The sequence below is a fragment of the Acartia tonsa genome, chromosome 5 (assembly GCF_053477335.1).
Source record: "Acartia tonsa isolate MP-2025a chromosome 5, ASM5347733v1, whole genome shotgun sequence".
Classification (NCBI taxonomy): domain Eukaryota; kingdom Metazoa; phylum Arthropoda; class Copepoda; order Calanoida; family Acartiidae; genus Acartia; species Acartia tonsa.
In genome coordinates, this window is record NC_137264.1 from 43,530,359 (window position 1) to 43,552,874 (window position 22,516).

The following is a 22,516-nucleotide window of genomic DNA, read 5'->3' on the forward strand; positions in this document are numbered from 1 at the left end:
CCCACCAAACTTACCCTAGAGGCTTCTAGGGACGTAGCCACTAGTTTAATATATGTCATCATGTAAATACAAGTCAATGTACTAAATTATAATTATGATTTTTGTAATCCGTCTACCTCATAAAGTGCCATTTTTTATATTCAAATAATAAATTGTATTTTATCCATTTTATAATAATTCCAATGTTTAATACCTACCCAAGCTACTCTTTAACTTTCTGTGTCTGTCCGTCAGTCTTAAAGCTTTTGATAAAATGAAAATTCTGAAATACTTTTTAAGGTAGACCTTCTGTGAAGCTTACTGTAAAAATTACTGTGAATTCTATCCATTTAAACTTGTTTTCTGTGGATTTTTTTGTGCACGTTTTTCTGTTGAATGAGTTCATTTTATTGAAGATAAATTTATGAATTTTGAGACCCAAATTCCTGTGACGAATTGAATCTATGATTAACTCTGTCCGTCTATCTGTCAATTAAGCGATATTATATATTCAATGGGCCAAATTCCTTGTGTTGATCTACCCACCAATAAAATCATAGTAAGCAGAGAACACTCAGGAATAAGGTATAACCAACAAGCAAAATAAATCTAAAATAATATTTGGGGGGCAAATGGAGAGGTCGTCAATTTTACGATGTGTTGCCCCCCAACGGCAGCTGAAAAACATATATAGGTTTCGTGATTTTTTCCCGAATTAATTTCGTTATTGGTAGAAGCTGGAGAATACTAATCAAAGGAATCCGCCCTTAGATCCACCCCCCCTCCCTTTAAAGATCCAGCTCAGCATAATTTGGTGTTATTTTCATATTTGCCATTAATAATTAGGCTTCTCTAAATTTTGGACAGCTAGCCAACACAGTTCAGCTGTTTTCGAGATCTTTTTGGATAGATAAAAAGATGACATCCTTATAATTTCTTTAGATAGAAATTGTCCTTACCCCCAAAATAGTTACATTAGTAGATAAAAATGAGGAAATTCTATTGGTAGTTTATATTTATTCATATCAAGTTAGTTTGAGAGTAGCTTAACTCTTAACCCCGCCCAAATAATCCGCCAAGATTTGCCCCGACTCAACATTCCCCTCCTCCCACATTTATGTACCCGCAATTTTCTTTTCACAAAACTCGACGGAGATCAAAATAAAAGGCAGATTCTATAATAAATTATTTGCTTGAATCACATTACATTATATTCTTTCTACCCATGATTGTTATGTTATTTTAGTATGATCTAAAAACCGGGCTCAGATGAGATGAGAGATGGAGTGAAAATGAGAGTAATTGAGAGGAGGGAATTCCTAAAGGGCACATATGACAAAAGGGAGGACCTTATCACAAATATCCTTTGAAGGTTGGGGTAAACAACGGTGCACTGAAAATTTAAAGCAATAGGGGAGGTAAATAACAGATGATTTTCATAGACAAATAAATTAACGAATTTCTTGAATTATTTAAAATCTAAAGAAAAATCTACGAATATTTTTATAAACTTTAGAAATTTTTTTTGTTTGGGGAATTTACAAATTATTTGTCTATGATAGCCGGCAAGCCTTTCTTCTCCGTTACTCCTTTCCCTTTGAGGGGTTTCTATCCCGTCCCTATTTTCGGACTGACACGGCACCAAAAATTAAACACAGGAGTACCAAGTAACAATTCTATCGCCATTTCAACCCTTTTAATCTTATTCATAGGTTATATTTTGTTGATTTTTATTGATAATTCGATTAATTTTGAAAATAAATATCATATTATGATTATTATTGTTTTAAATTGCAAAATGGATATCTATTTAGTGAAAAAAAACTTTAAATAAAATAAATGGCGATAATATTCGTATACAAATGTGGCAACCCTGTTTTTAGTTTAGTTTTTGTTTGAGCTTCCTAGCAGAAGTATGTTGCATTCAAAATAAATAAAAATAATAATTATATTATTTAATCTGTTTAATTGTGATACATTTATACAAAATAAAGTATGTGATTTCCAAAAATTTAAATAGAATTGTGAAAAAGTTGATATACAACATCAAAAGTGACAAATTATAAATTTTAAAAAATCTATGTTAAAAATTAAGAAAAAATACAAAAAGTTTAAAAGTGATGTCTACATGAAGTGAGATATAAAAAGAAGAAAAAGTGACAAATCAGCAGAAAATGGATAAAATCTTTGTCCTTCTACTTTTCAGGGAATTAACAATTCATAAAAAATCTAAATTGTCGCGGGTAATGGGCCGGTAAGCTATTGAGAACCCTTCATAAAATGTATTAGTTTTGAATAAAAACATTGAAACTCTTTAGGCTAATTTATATGTCAGATGCGTGACACTACGCTAGTTAAATTGTCATAAGAAATTGGAAGTAGTAGAATTCTTTGTTAAATTGTTAAAAGAAAAAATTATAAGTAGCATAATGTCTATCTGTGTCTGTATCGAAGGAAATCGTTAACTGTTGTACTGCATGATGTTGTTCTACATCAAAGTAAAGCTTCTACATTGGTTTAAAACTATTATTTAGGAGGGTACCTCTACCGTCCGAAGTAAAATTTCCCCACTTTAAATTTTACTAGAATCCTATCATTTCGGAAATAATATTTTAATGGCACCGCTTCCCCTTTGAAGACGAAATTGTCTTGAAAACTCAAAAAAAAGTTTCACATTTTTAGATTGAAATAATTTCCTCTGGTTGATGATATTTTGTCTCCGGGCCAGTTTTGTGAGTGTTAGAGCACTCAGCACCCTTATATGGTGAGATGCAGAGACCAGGGATTAAGAGAACAATAAATTGGGGGAAATTGATATTTAAAAGGTTTTTAGAGTAATGAAAGCACTTTACAGTCCTTCTTAGTATTTATGTCAAACGTTTTGCAACTTATTTGTTGGTATTTTATTTATATGTAGCATTAAATTCTAAACAATTATGAGAAGTTGTATTCCTACGATTCATTGATAATAGTTGCCAAAAATTAAAAAGTCTTTTGTTCAATGAAGTTTCAATGCAAGATAAATCTCAGTTTTATTGATTTCATTATCTCTAAAGTTGTGAGATTTTTCGACCAAATACACATATTCAAAAAGGAATTATGTTTAAGGGGGGAAAGTATCTCATAGAATAAGAGACATCAAAATCAAATTGTCTACTTTTATTATAAATAAAATACAGTTTTTCTCATTAATATAAAAGGTCTTTGAGAATAAAATAAAAATATGTCAAAGGACAATTCTAATGCTCAAAAATAAGCCAAAAATGGACTACAAACAAACTTAGACGCAGATTCATTAAAACAAGCATACCAAATGTTTAAAATTCAGAGATTACAGCTAGATTAAGTTTCTATTTCTTGTGTTTTCTTTAAGCACATTTGTATTTAAAGTTATTCAAGAAATAGAGACACAAAATTTACATATTTAACTCAACTAGTCACATACATACAAGGATGTCAATATTTAGAAAGGGTCACCGTAGAAGAGTTTAAGTTATCAATACAAAAAACTGTCCTATATTACAATTTATTTTTAATGATAATCAAAAGTTTATCTACTTTACCACTTTATCGTTTTTAGCTAATATTGTTATTTTATTTTGCTAATGCCTAATAAAAAGTTATGAACTTATTTTGAATTAATCTTACACTCGTTTTATGACTCACGATGTCACAAATGCTTAAAGAGTTGCTTCGCTCCTTATAAGCTTGAATTAAGTAGACACAAACTGAGAAAACAATGATTAAAACAAAGGGTATGTGTGGATTTAATACCTAAAACAATTAAAAACAAACACATACTTGAATATTAGGGTGGGTTCATATCGGAATTAGACAAAGCGGGGATATGCAACAGATAAAATTAACCTTAAAAACATTTCTGACCGAAAAAGAATTTTAAAAAATTGAGTTTTAGAACACGACCACTTAAAAGTATAATTCATTACTTACTAGTATGCAAAGACGACATTCAAAAAAATTTTGAATCAGAACTATGGCTTCATGGTGCTCCCTGGAAAGGCCTTGAGGAGCTGAATCAGGAACTTTTGTCTGTTTCAAAATATCTCGTTCCTAGCCTTAGAAATCACTAAAAAAACAAAAAATTTTAAGGTTTATTGAGAATTGTCCAATTTGTAGAGGTTTTTTAGATTTTCTCAGGCTAGGAACGAGATTTTTTGAAACGGACAAAAGTTCCTGACTCAGCTCCTCAAGGCATTTACAGGGAGCACCATGAAGCCATAGTTCTGATTCAATAAATTTTTGACTCCAATTTACAAATAGCTATACAATTGAATGTCTGGTCGTCAGCGGTTTTAAGACTTAGGATAAATTTTAAATCACCCAGAGGTGTATTATATCTATATAAATTGAGTGCAGATCCCCGCTTTGGCCTCAGAAAAAAAATGTCCAAAATCGACCCACCCTATTGAATATGTGCATTCTTACAGACGGACACACACACACTTGTAGACTAAATTCTGCAGACTATGAAACTCTAAACCCTTTATACAAACAATTACAAATATATTCATATGTTTTAAAGTTTAATTTACATTAAATACATGCGTATTAAGAATTTAATACCTATGTATTTTTCAACTTATCTTTGACTCATGGGCGTGCGGATGGGGGTTTATAACACCTCCACTAAAATATAGAAATTAGAGAGGACTGTCTTCCGTTTTTTTCTTTAGTTTTTAAAGTTCTTTCCAGCTAAAACGCTGTGCAGTTGCACGCCACTCCGTAGGTAGACTTGATTTATTGTACTTTTGAAAATTATTTTTACAGTTATGCTAGTTGTTTTGATTAGGTACCTATATTTCTTCTTCGCCATTCTGAAGAATGTTAGGTGTCCTTGTTTAATTTCTGCGTCTAGTTTTGCTTAATTTTCTGATGCAGTAATTTTGATTTCATGTATTATACTTTATGTGAATCATTGAAAACTAGTTTCTATCTCATTCTCTCTCTTTCTCTCTTGCTCACTTTCACAGAGAAATGGACATATATTCGGATAGGCGCGTGTACTGGGATTTGTAGAAGCCCTAGGGTTGGGGGGGGGGGGGGGGGGTGGTGGGTTAAAAAGGGGATTGGAGACCTTCACTAAACTTTTTTGGGGAGTTCAACCCTCCTTTGATGTTTAACTCATTAATCTAGTCAATTTAAGCGATAGTACATTTTTGTTGAAATAAACTTAATATTTATCATACTAGTTGTCCACAGATAGAAAAATAATAAAAAAAAGGATAATTCCTGTTTTGCTGACCCTTAGGGGGTTAAATGATCTTGCATTAAAATGTAAAGTACACACTTATTTATTTATATATCTGTCTCTCTTTCTGCTCACAGCTTGAACTTAATCAATTTTATTTTGTATTGAGTTAGCCCAAATAGATTTAGAACTCTAACGACAGCTGAATTTTATTATTTTAATCATATAATATTTCTTTTTGTAGACATTTCATGTTCATTTACCCTTCACCATCTTTGTATTTTTTTTTTAAATCGTATTTTTTTTTCATTTACAGAAAAGGGTTCTTGTGTACCTAATTGTTTTACATTTTTACAATTGGATATTGTCATTCTTGTTGTTCTTTCTACATATTCTTAAATCCTAACAGCAATGTATGATATTGTACATCTATATTTTACATGAACTCAAAATTCCCCCCTTGTCTCATTTCTTTTTATTATAAGCTAGGTATATAGAAAATCTATTTGTTATAGAATATATGTAAATAAATTGCATATAAATACTAAGAATACCTAAACGGTTATAAATGTAGTTGTATTTTCAGTATGGCTTCGATTAAAACCGGTTCTGTGCCATTCTAATTAAACATGTAGCATATGATTTTAAAGTTATCCTGGAAAAAGAAAATATTATTTATCCGACGTTTGTTCTTTTATTATCTATATTATCTACATAAAAACGAGATAATAATGTTTTAGATGAATAGGAAGTTTCCATAACAACTCACAAATAAACTACATGTATATTGGATGTATGTAGTTGTAACAATTTTTTATCAATCATAAAAGACATAGCCAGGGACAGATATTTTGATAATGTTTGTTTTTTAATTGTTCATTAGAATTCAATACCTTCTGTAATATGGAATATGAGTAAATCCAGGAAGGGAGGGGACGTTGGGCTGTTTATTACACTAGTCCCCAAAGTCTTAAAATGACGTTTTTTATTGGTTGACTTAACAATCTTGTGGACTATTATTGAATTTTGATAGGTTGGTTCATTTAATTGAGTGTAAAAACGTTCCAACCACTAATTGTAATCTACTTAAGGGGTAATTTGTGTATCTACATTTGGGATGTACATCAATTTATCGGCAATTGTCTTTTTCTTTTAGATCCCTAGAATAAAACATATTTTTTAATTAAACCCCAATTTTCCTATGTACAGACATACAGACCTTAACAAAGTGAGCTTTACAGCATACCTATGCTTAATAATCTGAAGTAATTATGAGAAACTATATAATTTAGCACCCGAGAAAATATCACTGGGGTCAGAAGAATCTTCACATTCTTATTTTGAGAGTAAATATCCCCTTCTAATGGTAGAACAAGGTAATCCCCAAATCCCCAATCGGTTTCTACAATTCCCTTTTTCTGTATCATATTTCCCCTTTAACCCTTTCTGGTTTATATCAATTGGTATATTTTATGTGCTAATAAATATCTAGGGCATGACCGTATGTATACATTTCTTTTAAATAGTGCTCTATGCTAAGGAATTTCTTGTGTGATGATTTTCCAGAACAAAAAGCATGATATAAGTACAAAACAATGTAGCCTTTAATCTTTTTGATATTCATAGTGGAAGTTGTCATTCTTGTTCTCATTTTGTTACTCTTTTATCATTATTTCGAGAAAATAAAGGTCCACTGTAATGTAAGAGTAATTTTGTCCATCAGGAGCGAAACATCTGCAACATCTGTCAAAGGATAATAAACTATTATACAGTAAAAAGGAAAAAAATGTATTACATTCAGTAAATGTAATGTTTGAGTTATACATTTGAACTTACATAAAATAGAGAGGGGACAATAGGCCGTTTATTTCATTAGTCCCCAAAGTTTATATTAATGTTCTCTTATTCGTTGGCGTAAGAACTTTGGGGACTTCAGTTAAATATGATTGGTTGTTTCATTAAGTTGAGTGTTCAAACATTTCAATCAGAAATTTAAATCCACAGAAGGGGTAATTTTGTGTAACATCATTGAGAATGCACTTCAATTTATAAGCCATTGTCTTATCTTGTCATTGTTTTATCGCTGCATGGAAAGTATAAAAGGGAATACCTGGCTATAAGTACGGAATGGCGAACAGACGGACATAAATTAATTATAGAGCAGCTTGGCTACCTATAATGTCTCTGTAGGGTTCCAAAGTTATATTGGTTATCTGCCAATCTTTCTGCTTATAATAACAATCACAGATGATATGTATTTGTTATATAATGTATATTATATTGAATAACTATAACTAGGGGTAATATTAATCTTAGTTTTATTATTATATGTACATTATTTAGGCAAAAATACGTACATATTATTTAGACAAAACTTTTTTACAAAGCTTATTGTCTTACAATTTTAAAATGGACACAGCAACCTGTTCAACGCAGCAGTAAGCCTAACCGACAATTATCTATATATTATATGCAAATATCATAATAATAAATCATTTTGAATATTGCAAACACTTTGTACCAGCATCAACAAAGTGCAAGTGCCCCTAACTTAGAATATTGTGATTAATAAGGCTAAGTTTATTATTAAAATTATTACTATTAAATATGTACACTATTTCTAATATAAGTAGGGCCATATTTTGTTAACGTGATGCTAATGGTCATTTAGGCCTGTAATGCTGCAGTGCAATAAAACGAGGCGAGCAGTTATTGCACAGGAAATAAATTACAAAATTTAATCAATAAATGCCTCAAAATTGACGGTTACTAGCATAGACTTTTGATTTTAGACACTTAGTAAGTTATCACTTTTTATTGAAAAAACAAGAAGGATGGTTATCACACTCAAAACCCCCTTTTCTTCCCTTTCTTTATTGGGTCAACTCAAAAAACTCCTTATTAAGTTTTGATATTAAATTACATGACATCTTTGCAGAGATCCAAAGGGATATGAAAATGGCCGATAAATCGATGTACGTTCAAAATGATGATACACAAAGTTACCCTTTTGTAGATTACAATTAAAGGTTGAAACGTTTGAACACTCAACTAAATGAACCAAACAATCAAAATTTAATAATAGTTCACAAAGTTGTTGAGCCAATAAATAATAAAACGATATGATAAAACTTTGAGGACTAGTGTAATAAACAGACTAGGTATGTCCCCTTCCTCCCTGCATCAATATCTTTGATGTTCTATTTTTAGTTTTTATTTATTAATTTCTATGATAATACTTTAAACTCAGACATAATATTCCCCTCTCAAAAAATCTATGTAAAATTCAAGTATGCTCATTTAAAAAGTGACAAAATGAATGATGCATTAATTCACTCTTTTGTCAACAGAAAAACTTTTCTGTCATTATTTAGAATATTCTGTCTTTTGTTTATTTTTTAGTTAAAAGTAGTAGGCGAGGATGTATATATTTTATGTCTGATTTTAATGATATTAGAAGCTAAATAAACATGCAACTTTGCTTCTAATATCTGGGTTTTTTTTATTTCGATTTTGAGCTTTGCTTTGATGGATTGGATAGTGTCATCCTTGTTTAAACTAATTTGTTTTTGTCCCCCTAGTTCATATGTTTTATACTATACACAAGATATATTGTACTAAAGATAAATGAGAATTTTCTTATTTTAATCTTTTTATTACATTTCAATAGGGCAGACTAAGAAATAATGTTCATGAAATTAACTTTTAAATTAATATTTTTGTATCTTTGTTAACTACAATCCAAATGTTCTATTTAGTAGCTCCAATAAAGGAGGGGGGAGGGGTAATTCAACCATCTCGTAATCAGTGCTCAAATAGCACTTGGCAACCGAATTTCGTTATGAAACATGAGTAATCCTTGTTAAGTCTATTTTATCTAAATTGAACAAAAAGTTGGTAAAGTAACGACTGTTGGCTCAGCCGTTTAGCCATTTTCGGCTATTTTCAGGGCAAATCCGTCACAAGCCCTATCTTCACATCATACTCTTGGCCAGTCCCAGACGTTTTCATCCGGTTTTAGCCAGTAGCCGCTGGTACCAGGAATCTAAAAAAATATTTTGTATTTTTTCACATGAGTTAAAGCAAAAATATCTTTCGAAAAGTTGATTCCTATGTAATTAATGATAGATTTGCCCTATAAATAGCCAAAAAAACGTCTAAACGGCTGAGCCGTTAGCAGTTAGGTACTTTTTGTTCGATTTAGGAAAAGGAAACCTACTACCTAAGAATTACTCATGCCAAGTTTCATAGCGAAATTCGGATTTTAAGTGCCATTTGTGCATTGATTACGAGATGGTTGCATTACCCCCCCCCCCCCCTTTGTGAAAACAATCATTTCAAATAAAAAGTTCCAAATAAAAATTTGGCTTATATTTTGGAAGATTTTATATTATACAATTTTATGAGATAACAATTTGATAACTTAAGTGGTCTAAAATCTAAGATAATATCAGATGTAAGCATTTAGGTGGAGATGTTATCTGAAAAATATTTACATTCAATGTACTCTTAGCATTTTTTATTACTTTGCTATTCGTGGACATTGTTGTCATTGTTAATTTAGTAATTAAACCCATAACTAACATATATAAATAGATGGGTATTATATATTGAGTTATAAATGAATTAACGCTGGACAAAACAACAGTATGTTATAATTTTCTTTGTTATGAACCTAATATTTATTTATCATAAAGTTTGATCCCTCAACATGAAGTTTTAGATAGTTTAATAATTTTTTTTTCTTTTTTGGGGGGTTTAGACTGTAGGTAACTAAAAGAAGAACTAAATTAATTCTTCCAATTCTATGTTGTATGTTAACATAACATTATGTTCATAAAGTTTTTATCATTTCATCTCTTTTATACCATAAACTTAAATGAATTTCAGTGTAGATACTTTAGGAAAGCCATGGAGGGTATAATGATGCTTAATTTAATCTTCAATTATTCCTTATGTTATTGTTCTGTTTCCTACCCTTTAAAGGCGGTTAAAAATTATTGTAAAATACCTAGACAAATATGTATAATGGTGCATTATTTGCCAAATGTACCACTTTTCTGCACTACCTCTCCGATTTTGTTAATACTCTATATTTTGGTCCGTTGGGTCATTCAAGGATGCTGGATGGCCAAAAAAAAGTTTCAGAGTCCCTGGATGTCTAGATATCTAGCTATCTATGAAGGTAGGTAACAAAAATTTAAAAAACACCCATTTTTTCACAATTTTAAAAATTAATTTTTTCATCAATCTTACATCCAACCTATACATTTTATACACCAAAATGATCGTTTATTCATGTAGAAAGCGCACATAATGCTATTTTGGGCAAAACTCTAATTTTACATGGTGTCCAACAAAAAGTGTATTTTGGATATCTAGCGTAATACCCAAAATACCTGTCCGAAAAAAATCATTTTTTTTGGCTTAAATCCTGTATTTCATCTGTGGGCATATGTGGTATATAACGGTTCGGACCACCCGGGACTATAAGGTTGTCAAATTTCACTTTGGGACACCCTGTAAATGTGATTTTTGCGTCTGTAGTGCTAAAACTTGGTCCAAATTGGCTTTTTTTTCAAATTACTCTAATATGTGTCTTAGTATGTTTGGCCATAGTGTTTTCTGACCAGATCAATATTTTCCTATTTTTTGGACACCCTGTATTTTCAAAAAAAGAAAAAAAAATTTTTTGTTTTTTTAAAATTTTTTTTTCTATTTTTAAGTTACTTAAAACTGTCATATAGATACAGATTTGGACTAATAACAAAAATATTTGCCTTTTTTACAAATTTTTACACTTTTGGGACACCCTGTGCATGTTTTTAAAAAATGATGGTTTTTGCCCATTTTCGGGAGGAAGGAGTCGTTTTAAGGCCATAGACTATTTCTTCATTTTTGTAGAACTTTTCAAGATACATCATTTGTTATTTATGCAAAAAGCGCAAAAAACGAACCGTTTTGCCGTTTTTCACTGCCAAAGGCGTAATTTTTTACGTTTTTTGCCATTCCCGAGGATTTAATGCGCATTTTAGGTAGGAAGACGTTGATTTTTCAAGATTACTCTGAAATACTTTTATTTAGACATTTTAATTTAATAAATTTCATGTAAAGTAAAATTTTTTGTGCAGCTAACCGTTTTTCGTCGAGATGGATTTCAATTGTTAAAACAAGAAAATTAAGTGAATATAACATAAATAATTGCTATAACATAAGTAATAAAAGAAACATAAACCATGTGCATTTGAAATTCCTTTTAACAAAAATCGGTTGGATATACAAAAAAATTTACTTCACATGAAATTTTGTAAATTAAATTTCCTAAATAAAAGTACTTCACAGTTATCTTGATAAATCAACGTCTTCTTACCAAAAATGCGCATTAAGTCCTCGGGAACGGCAAAAAACGTAAAAAATTCAGCCTTTGGCGGTAAATAACGGCAAAACGGTTCGTTTTTTTGCGGTTTTTACATAAATAACAAATGATGTGTCTTGAAAAGTTCTACAAAAATGAAGAAATAGTCTATGGCCCTAAAACGTTTCCTTCCTCCCGAAAATGGGCAAAAACCATCATTTTTTAAAAACATGCACAGGGTGTCCCAAAAGTGTATAAATTTGTAAACTAGGCAAATATTTTTGTTATTAGTCCAAATCTGTATCTATATGACAGTTTTAAGTAACTTAAAAAAAGAAAAAAAATTTAAAAAAAAACAAAAAAAATTTTTCTCTTTTTTTGAAAATACAGGGTGTCCAAAAAATAGGAAAATATTGATATGGTCAGAAAACACTATGGCCAAACATACTAAGACACATATTAGAGAAATTTGAAAAAAATAGCCAATTTGGACCAAGTTTTAGCACTACAGACGCAAAAATCACATTTACAGGGTGTCCCAAAGTGAAATTTGACAACCTTATAGTCCCGGGTGGTCCGAAACGTTATATACCACATATGCCCACAGATGAAATACAGGATTTAAGCCAAAAAAAATGATTTTTTTCGGACAGGTATTTTGGGTATTACGCTAGATATCCAAAATACACTTTTTGTTGGACACCCTGTAAAATTAGAGTTTTGCCCAAAATAGCATTATGTGCGCTTTCTACATGAATAAACGATCATTTTGGTGTATAAAATGTATAGGTTGGATGTAAGATTGATGAAAAAATTAATTTTTAAAATTGTGAAAAAATGGGTGTTTTTTAAATTTTTGTTACCTACCTTCATAGATAGCTAGATATCTAGGCATCCAGGGACTCTGAAACTTTTTTTTGGCCATCCAGCATCCTTGAATGACCCAACGGACCAAAATATAGAGTATTAACAAAATCGGAGAGGTAGTGCAGAAAAGTGGTACATTTGGCAAATAATGCACCGTATATTAAAATACAGTCTTGGTATGAAAAAGATATAAAAAAAATCATAATGGACGTACAGACTTAAGTTTCTAGTACATTCAATTTGTAATGTCTAAGTCATAGAGGGGTGCGTCTTTTAAGATTATATTAAAACTCCTCATTTTTATAAAAATCAACAAGCAAAGTTTGAGATCGAGAGGACAATTTTCACATGTCTGAATAGACTAAAAGCTTCTTTAGACATTGTCAAAAAATACACAAACACAATTCATTGTCCTAAATTATATACCTTAACAACTAAAGCATCCCCTGTATATAATATATTCTATGTATGCCTTCACTTCCGCTGTTATTATAAACTCATAGTGTTAAATATTCGCAAAAATAGACAAAATAGTAAATAATTAAAACGGGACATTTTATGATGAGCTAAGCGATAGATAATAGCGCGTTTTGTGCTCTTTAAAAAATATTTGGTTTCATGATTTGATCATGGATCTAAAGGGATAGAACTATGGTCGATAAATTGATGTACATCCCCAATAATGATACACAACCCCCAAAGTTGTTTAGCTAATGAACAAAAATACGTTATTATAAAACTTTGGGGACTAGCGTAATAAATAGCTCTCTCTCTCTGTGATTTGATACATGTTGGGGAAATGATTGAACACTCCACTCCTATTTTAAGATAGTGATCAGACACAGTTTTGACCAACTTAACCACCATCATATAAAGTTGCAGGGGAAAAGGAGACATGTAAAAATGAAATAAGAAGTTAACAGACTATATGGTTTAAGTACTATAACCATTAGAAGGATCCATAAGCTATATATATATATCTTTGTTTTACAAAAAGATTATAATTTGTCCAATAATTTTGCTACCATTAACTTTACCTTTATGTAAACTAATCTATCTAATTTTTAAAAAAATTTAAGTTCCATTTTCTAGCTTATTTCATCTACTCTTGTTCACATTCTTTAAGATCTCCCTTTTTAATCTTAGTTTTAAAAACAGTAAAGTATCATACAAAAGAGAAACTGTATTCAACTTCAAGAGAGAGGGGACAATTTATTACGCTAGTCCCCAAAGTTTTTTTTAATAACGTGCTCTTTTTCGTTGGTTAGCAAATTTGGGACTTTACTGAATTTTGATTGTTTGATTCATTAAGTATACCTAGTGTTCAAACGTTTCAACAACAAATTTTAATCTACTAAAAGGAGTAATTTTATGTATCATAATTGGGAATGTACATCTATTTAACTGTATTCTTAACAATCTTTAAGTGAAGAAGAGCTAAACTTACCATTAATTATAGATTTGCTGGGCTTCCAAATATTAAATATTATTTTTTTCTCGTATTCATTCGAATCCGGTGGATAGGAACCGGTTCTCATCCATACGAAAAAACTATGTCTAGCATCGTATTATATCCAGCTTTCTACGAATATAAAAATGTACAATCATAAGATTAAAACCAGTTTTTTAGTCCTCGCCTTCGGCACCTCGGGGCTAAAAAAACCGGTTTTAATCCTATGATTGTACATTCTATATCCGCGGAAAGCTGCTTATAATACGGTGCGAGAAATAACTATTATTTTATCTAGTTAACTTTGAATTGAATTATTATATGTAAGCTACCTGATTATTCGTCTATAGTCATCTATTGGTCAGACAAAGTAGTTTCTTCCTTATATGGCGATTTCATATATATGCTGTACAAAGTTTTTATAGGTTTTATAAGTATGTATTTTATGTTTTTACTTCAAAAAAGGTCAAATACATATGAAAGCTTTTAGACTCATAATTTATACTCATATTTCAAATGTTTAAAAATTTTAACAAATTAAGGACAATTTTATAGTAAATAATTTATTTTAAGTATACTACAGTCTGATGCACACAGCTTATAGAGAAGCCTTTCGGGAATAGTCCCTTTCGTAACATCGCCCCATAAGGGGCGATTCGTCGTATTTATAAAATGGCTTTTTATAGGTTATTTTAGGTTAGGTTTGGTTATATTGGGTTAGGTGATTGCCCCACAGGGTTAGGTTGTTGTTGTCGTTGTTACTGTTAAAAATACGAAGAATCGCCTCATAAGGTGCAATGTTACGAAAGGGACTTTACCCAGCCTTTCTACTAAAAAGCATGTTTTTGTAAATAATAAGCTTTTTTGGGGTCAAAGCACCAAAATGTCCATATTTTATATGGACATGAAAAATACACCTCGAATGGTATTTCCTAATGATGGCTAGTTATTCGATTTTTAATTTTTGTTTTTGATTTGGTTAAACTGAGGTACAAGTTAAAACAGTTCAAAACTTTAATTTTGCAAGATTTTATAATTTTATCCTTTTTTTTTCTTCAATTTACTACAGCATGACCCTCAAAAAAGTATTTTTAAGCATCTGCAGCCCTTATTTCTCAATGAATTATTAAAAAATGCATATGTCCTTGTTCTCCATAGTATTCCACGTAAGTAGATATAAAAATATTTTTTTTACCTCCATTAACACCGGAGATTTTTAGAGCTAAAGTTTTGAAAAAGTGACTGAGAAAAAGAATTTTTTTTTGTTTCTCTTATTTTTTGGATGGTTATATTATGTTTTTCTGGCAACTGAATAATGAGATTCAAAGAAAAACAAGTTAACTAAATATTTCTTTTTTATTCCCCCAAAAAATATAAAGGGGGGAGGCGGATGTGCCACTTTTTGAAACCAAAACTAAAAGTCAACAAAGGAACTCAACTAAAAAAAGAGTTACAGGTCTGAGATTTTGCATGGCAGTTGCTTTATAGAGGTACAATATGGAACTGTGAAGAAACGGCGGCGCAACCGCCGAAAACCGCCATTTCTTGCCGAATTTTTTTTTGCAATTTCTCGGCGGTTTTCGGCGGATGTGCCGCCGTTTCTTCACTGTTCCATATTGTAACCCTATAAAGCAACTGCCATGCAAAATCTCAGACATGTAACTCTTTTTTTAGTTGAGTTCCTTTGACTTTTAGTTTTGGTTTCAAAAAGTGGCACATCCGCCTCCCCCCTTTTTAATGGCAAAAAATACTACTGAATGAATTGATTATTTGCAAATTTTAGGTTATTTATTAATCCTTATTTATAGAAAAGGATTAATTATGACAGTTGCTCCGCCCACTTTTCTGACATCTCAATTATTTAATAGGGGGTAAATTAAGCTTTTTAGACTAAAAAATCATTATGTTTATTTTTATTTTCTTTATAACTTTTTTGTTTTTAAAGTTAGGATTGTGAAACAAAAACAATTTTCCTGCTATATTCATAGAGATTTATTTGGTTTTTTAATCTTAAACAATTTTGCCTAATAAGTAAGTTTTTCAAAATATCATTAAACTAAAAAGACTCAAAAAATATGTGTAAAAAAATGCTTTTTACTCAAAAACTAAATTTTTTATTTCATTTTTGTATAAAGTTTCTGCTAGTAACAAAAATAAAAGGATTTCTAGCTTAATTTTGCTAAAAAAGTCGTTTCATGTTAAAAGTTACTTTTTCCTCAGTCACTTTTTCAAAACTTTAGCACTAAAAATCTCCGGTGTTAATGGAGGTAAAAAAAATATTTTTATATCTACTTACGTGGAATACTATGGAGAACAAGGACATATGCATTTTTTAATAATTCATTGAGAAATAAGGGCTGCAGATGCTTAAAAATACTTTTTTGAGGGTCATGCTGTATAATATTGTAACCTTGGTAATGAATCACTAAAATATTTTTTCTGTGCTTTAAAAAATTTCTTTTTATGTTTTTACATTTAAGTAATATATAAGGAAGCCAGTATTTTTGTTGAAACTGTTGACACAAGCATTCCTTTGCTATAAAGTAGCTGCGCTACTAAAAATAGAAGCAAATAATTTCAAATAAGATATAGAATATTAAGATAAAGACAAAACTTTTAAACAATAAATAATGGAAATGAATTCCTATCCCTAATTATTTTATGCTTAATGATTTAAGCTTTGAACTTTAACATGATTTAATGACACTAAGAATTTTTATGAAATGTATGATTTTGTTATAAATGAATATTTATAAGAAAATCCATAACTGGGGAGGGGCATTTTCTAACTTACCGTAACCACTAAGCAGCGTTAAATCTATTTTTGTAAAATCTAAACAAATGTATTAGCGAAGGAATAAGGCAATGGACGTCAATATGTATATTTTTCCTAAGCTTTATGTGGATAGGAAATATGGGGAAAGAGTGGGTTGTTGATTAGTTCTATCATTCTAGGTTTAGTTCATAGATTGCGGTAAATCGTCATGTTTCCCCACCTCCATTATCCCACCTATAGAATAACTCATGCTTAAAATATTAAAACTTAGAAGTCTAAAAGGAAAGAATTTGTAGACATTAATATTATTAATGACAAAAATTCTTGACGATTTATTTCACATCCTCGGTATGTCACACAGAAATTCTTAAAACTACTCTTTCACATTGCTCTTTTTTTTACAAAAAATATGCCTAAAAACACGTTAGCAGTTAATGTTTCTCAATCTAGTTGTCTGTTAAACAATTCATAATTTCTTCTTTTTCTGTTGTATTACAGTTAATTGTTCTTTATATAATGTTATTGCTACACTTCTTAATAATATAGTTTTTCTTGTTATATTTTTGTAAGTAGTAAGCATAAAGGAATGGGTATTATGAAAAGCAAATGTATAGTTTTAAAATCTGTGCTTGTTGCTTCGCCCATAGCCTCTAAGATAGGGCGGAAGAGGTTTGGAAAATTATGATAAGAGATTATTGATTTATTCTCCATTTATGTATCCCATCCTCCCTGATATAGGGAGGAAAGAGGGATATCTGATCTGTCATATTTTCAGCGGTAATCCTTTGTATATTTAATCAGAGAAATATGAATCCATCCCTAGACAAAAAATGTATTAGTAGTTTAAGGGGAATTCTTTGGCGTATTAACAGGTTAACTTTGAATATGCTCTTTGGTAACTTTCAGACAAAGGTCTTTCAATTAAATGGCTTGTTGTTTGATAATTGTGTAACTTCACCTAAGCAAAACTATTTGATTGTAAAATTGAATTAGATTGAATATTTTGCCCTATCTATTTTTTGAGTAATGATAATTTTTCCTTTAGTTCAATTCTATTGCTTGACATTTTCTTATAAATGCAATATGTTTATTTCCTAGGATGTATTACTATCTATATAACTCTCTTTTTTATCTCCCTTTTTATGTCATTATCATTTTTTTCTCTTTTCCCCTTTTTTTCGCTTGATTTCTCTATTTTCTTTTCCGCATAACTGTCCCCCCCCCTCTCTCTCTCACTTTCTGTCTTTCTTTTTATTATCTTATCTTATTCGATAGTGGTTAAAAAATGCCACGTCTCGCGGTCTTAGCGGTCATGCGTCATATTGTAAGGGTGACGCGAATTTCAGATCTACGTTTTCGCCGTTTGATTTACTATTTTTCTTCATAAGATAAAAGCGATGCTTGCAAGATTATTTAATTCGATATAATATAAAGATAATTTTTATTCAAATCGCGAAATCTGGGATCTGCGTCACTCTTCCAACCTGAAATTGGGGAAGATAAAAAGGGATGGGATAGAACCGGTTATCATAATGTTTTATTTTCTTGACTTTAAATTAAACTCTATCATCTTATTCTTTTCGCTCTCTTTACACTTTATCTATATTTATTTCTTTTATATTCACAAATTGTAAAATGTATTGGTAGTCCCTAAAGTCTTTAAACCTTGGGTACTATATGTTGGTTGATTCAAACTAGCAGTGTCCAAACTTTTCAACAAATAACTTTATCTTACAGAAGGGGTAATTTTGTTTATCTTCCTTTTGGATGTACTACATCAATTCGTCGTCCATTGTCTTATTATCCCTAAAGATCTGTTAATATAACTTTTATTCTCTTTTCTTTACTTGTAAGGTTATTCCCCCCACCCAAGCAACTTATGTTATTGGAATGTTATTCTAATTGTTATTATAAGCACCTAATAATATACAAGCACTTTAGCTTCACTTTCTGCAAATGTTATTTTCTGTTTTTGTAGCGTAGTTGCTCTTCTTTTAAACATGTGTGTTTGTCCGACTAACGTTTAGCAAATAATCGTTTAGAAACTTTACTTTCTTGATTGTTAAATGATTTAAAGAAAAATAGAAAATTAATCGTACTGTATTTTACTGAAATGTTAAGAGAAAAAATTTATTGCTGCGCTACTTATGGACTGAATTCTCTTCTTTCCTTTTCATGTTAAGAGAGGCATAAATATTTTTCTCTAAAATATTATTCTAGTAAATATTACCTATATTTAATAGTTTCTCTGCCTCTAGTTTTGGGTTGGATAGGTAAGAAAAATAGCCTAAAACCACCTTAAGACATTTATAAACCTTTACGAAAAAGAACAAACCATTGGAAATAGCACTCAGAGAAATCTTTAGCTTTAAATAAAAAAAAACCTTACTACTTTAATTAATAGGATAACTATGATGATTAATACCTATAGACTGAAATCTTACCTAGTTTTATTTTGTTTTTCAGAAAAATTTCCAATTCCAAATATATTTATGACATTTTGTGAGGGAATTCTTGATGTTTTGATTTGATTGTGAAGTGTTAGGAGAATTCTAAATAATTTCCTTTTTTGTAAAAAGAAAAATTAAATATGGAGAAAATTTTCGTTTTTTGGGGTAATGTAAAGATGTAATTAGGGCTATTTTTCCTTCACGCAAAATAGCTTAAAACCTACCATAAATAATTTAAGCCTTTAAGCGACAAACCTTAGACATACAAACATTCTTTTACTAAGCATTATGATATAGAAAGATAAACAACCCTTTTAAGAAAACATTTTTGTAAGGCTTAACTCAAAAACCGATCCATCAAATTATTTTCAGCTGGTTTGAGCTGTTATGTTTAATATATATAAGGGTGGATTCTTTTTAGTAGGAATAAAGGGGAATGTAAATAAACCGGAAAATTAAACAAAACTCAAAGGATTTGAAACCCGGGGAAAAATATTTTGCCTCCAGCTTTGCAGGTAGTCAAATTATTTATTTTGATATAAAAGTTATTATATTTATGTTTAGTTTTGAATTATAGATGCATATTGACAGATTGTTTTCTATCTACTCTCTTATTTCTTTATCTCTAAAGCGATCAGACGGATCGATAAATATTACTTTATAGAATATCATAAAAATATGTATAAGAATTTATATTTTTTTCTGTATATGTCTTACCTACCTACTTAATATGAGAATTTTATAAATGTTCAACGATTTTAATAGATTCAAACCTCCCCAACGTCACCTTAGGTTATTATTTCATCAATTGTTTAAAAATGCACCATTTCAGTTCTAAAACGAATTTCTTTTTTTTTCTGTTTCCTGTTATTGTTTTGTTAATAACTCTCTTTCCTAAGACATTAGCTTCTCCTTAGCTTACTTTGTCCGTCAGACACTTGAACATAAAAGAGTTTTTCTTTACAGATTTTCCCTATCGTATTCATTTTTCATAATATTAATACTTAACAATGAAATTGATTTGAACTTTATCTATACTTATCAAAATAATTTGTTCTGCTAAGCTAGGCTGTAAATAAGACCGTATTCATTAAACAGCTGTTAAAGTCAGAGATCTAAAGGGATTGATAAACATGCCCATTGATGAAACACAAAATTACCTCTTCTGTAGATTACAGTTAGTGGTTGAAACGTTTAGACACTAAACGTTTGGACACTAAACTAATCATGGTTTAATAAAAGTACCCAAAGTCTTTAAATCAACAAATAAGAAAACATTGGGCACTAGTGTAAAAGTTGTGTTGAAGTTCAACATTTATTTAGTTATAGTTTAATAAGTCCTAAAATTCTTTGTTGATATATCTCTACTAACCCCTCCCCCTCCTTTATTTAGATCTTCATAACTATTTAATGAATTTTTAGATTTTATACGATCATTTGTGAAGAAGGCCTGAAGTGCGATAGAAAACAAATAGCTATTAGAAATCAATTTTAATGGAATTCTTAATAATTTCATTAAATAAAAATGAAGATAATATCTTTACGATGATGTTTAATTAAAAAGTCTTCCCTGGAAAGCAGTATCAAATCAGATTAAGAGTTCTTTTGCTTCAGACATTATTAGGGACTTTCAAGTTTAATAATAACTTTAGTTACTGGAATAGTATAAAAAAGTGAAATAAACACTAAACAAATAGAGGTTTAAAACCGACAAAAGATTTTCTGTTTGTATATCCACTTTAAGCCAATACACAGAGAAAAATTTGTTGAATTTGTTTAACTTTTAAAGTTTCTAGGACATTGCTTAACTCAAGGGGTAGGTAAATGGTAGAAAAATCCATTAATGAGAAACATCATAGTTATAATTTTTAAGTACAGGCAAACTAGGAATGGATAACCTTAGCTTCTTGACTTTAAAACCAGTTTTGTGAGCCCCGAGGTTGCCGATGGCCCTGGCTAACTATACTGATTTATTATTTTTATTTTAAATTTTAATATTCGTGTAAAATTGTCTGTAATATCATGTCATACATGATTTGTCAGAATGGCTGAGAGCCGGTTATAGTCCAGTGGATATATTAATCGGTTTCGAAGCCATGCTAAAAATATTTTCAAAGAATTATCCTTTTATGTCCATAAAACCACATGAGTTTAAAGGGTTTCCTCTGCTTGGGTTCATTTTATTGTTTGTATTTAAGTTAGAAAATAAAAGTCTAACCAGAACCATTTAAAGCATAAATTTTTAAGCATTTTAATTTAAGGACAAAAATTTCTGTCCATATGTTTTTCAGTTTTTTTTTCTTCAAAAAAAACAAACAAACAAACATTAACTCTTGTAGAGTTCTGAACTGAATGAACAGAATATAAATGTACATCCGTTACGGACCTACGGACCAACCCTGATAATAGAAAAGCTTCGCGTTTATAAAAGGTTTCTATTTCTATTGTTAGACCCAAAATTAAGAAGAGCCAATTCTGTGGTTTCTACAATAGGAAATGTATCAGGAAAAGACTTAATACTGATTACTTTAATTTCTTCCTTTAGTACAAAAAAGTACATTAGATATAAATATTATAAAATCATTTTTTGTACAATAAAATTTTAGATAATAGATTAGGTACTATAAATCCTTTATGAATAGAAAAATGGAAAGAAAAAATAGGGCTAATGGAATATTACAAAGCTGTATTTTCTTCAATTATTACTCTATTGATATAACTCCATTGGGAAGATTTAAAATTTGTAGATTTGTAACCAAAAGTCAAAACAAAACTAGTTATTAAAAAGCTATTCTGTAATTCATATTATTAAGATCAGGACTTTTGGTAAAGATAATACATAGTAACATAGATCAATACAGAAAAAATAATTTTTGAACAGAAAAGTTATTCTAAAAAATAATAGAAAGAAAAAACTTTTATTGTTAATATAATATTTTTAAAGAAATACTGCTAATAATAAAAAGTAATTATGCATCCAACGTGGTAGAGAATATTGGACTATTAGAACCCAAAGATTTAAAAACACATTTTCTCATTTATTGGCCTAAAAATATGGGATACATTTATTAAATCTTGGTTGATTCAATTTAGTAGTGTTCAAACTTTTCAACCAATAATTTAATCTATCATGAAACGGTGTGTACATCAATTTGTTGTCCCTTAAGATCCTTATAATATTTCAATATGTAGCTGAAAGCATTTCATGCTCTTGGTGGAGCTATTCCTTTAAGACTAGCTAGCTTAAAAGTTTATGACAAATCTATAAAAAAAAGTTCTTAGACACAATTCATAATAATAAATATTCCATTTCCTGTCCCTCTACAAAATGATATTTTCTTATTCTTTCTTTCTCAATCTCTTTTTATTCCACTTTTTAAAAGCAAAGCTTTTCTATTATTTACTTAAGTGTACATCTCTTACCTAAAAA

At 30.0% G+C, this 22,516-nt stretch overlaps 1 protein-coding gene across 1 annotated transcript in view; it reads left to right on the forward strand.

The window, feature by feature from the left end:
• The first annotated feature begins 1,657 nt into the window (after nt 1–1,657).
• Nucleotides 1,658–22,516, forward strand: part of LOC145319595 (uncharacterized) — a 120,416-nt gene continuing 99,557 nt past the window's right edge. The window contains exon 1 of the mRNA XM_080161812.1: nt 1,658–2,182. Coding sequence (XP_080017938.1) covers nt 2,154–2,182 — 29 coding nt within the window. The 5' untranslated portion in view covers nt 1,658–2,153. The remainder of the gene's footprint in view (nt 2,183–22,516) is intronic.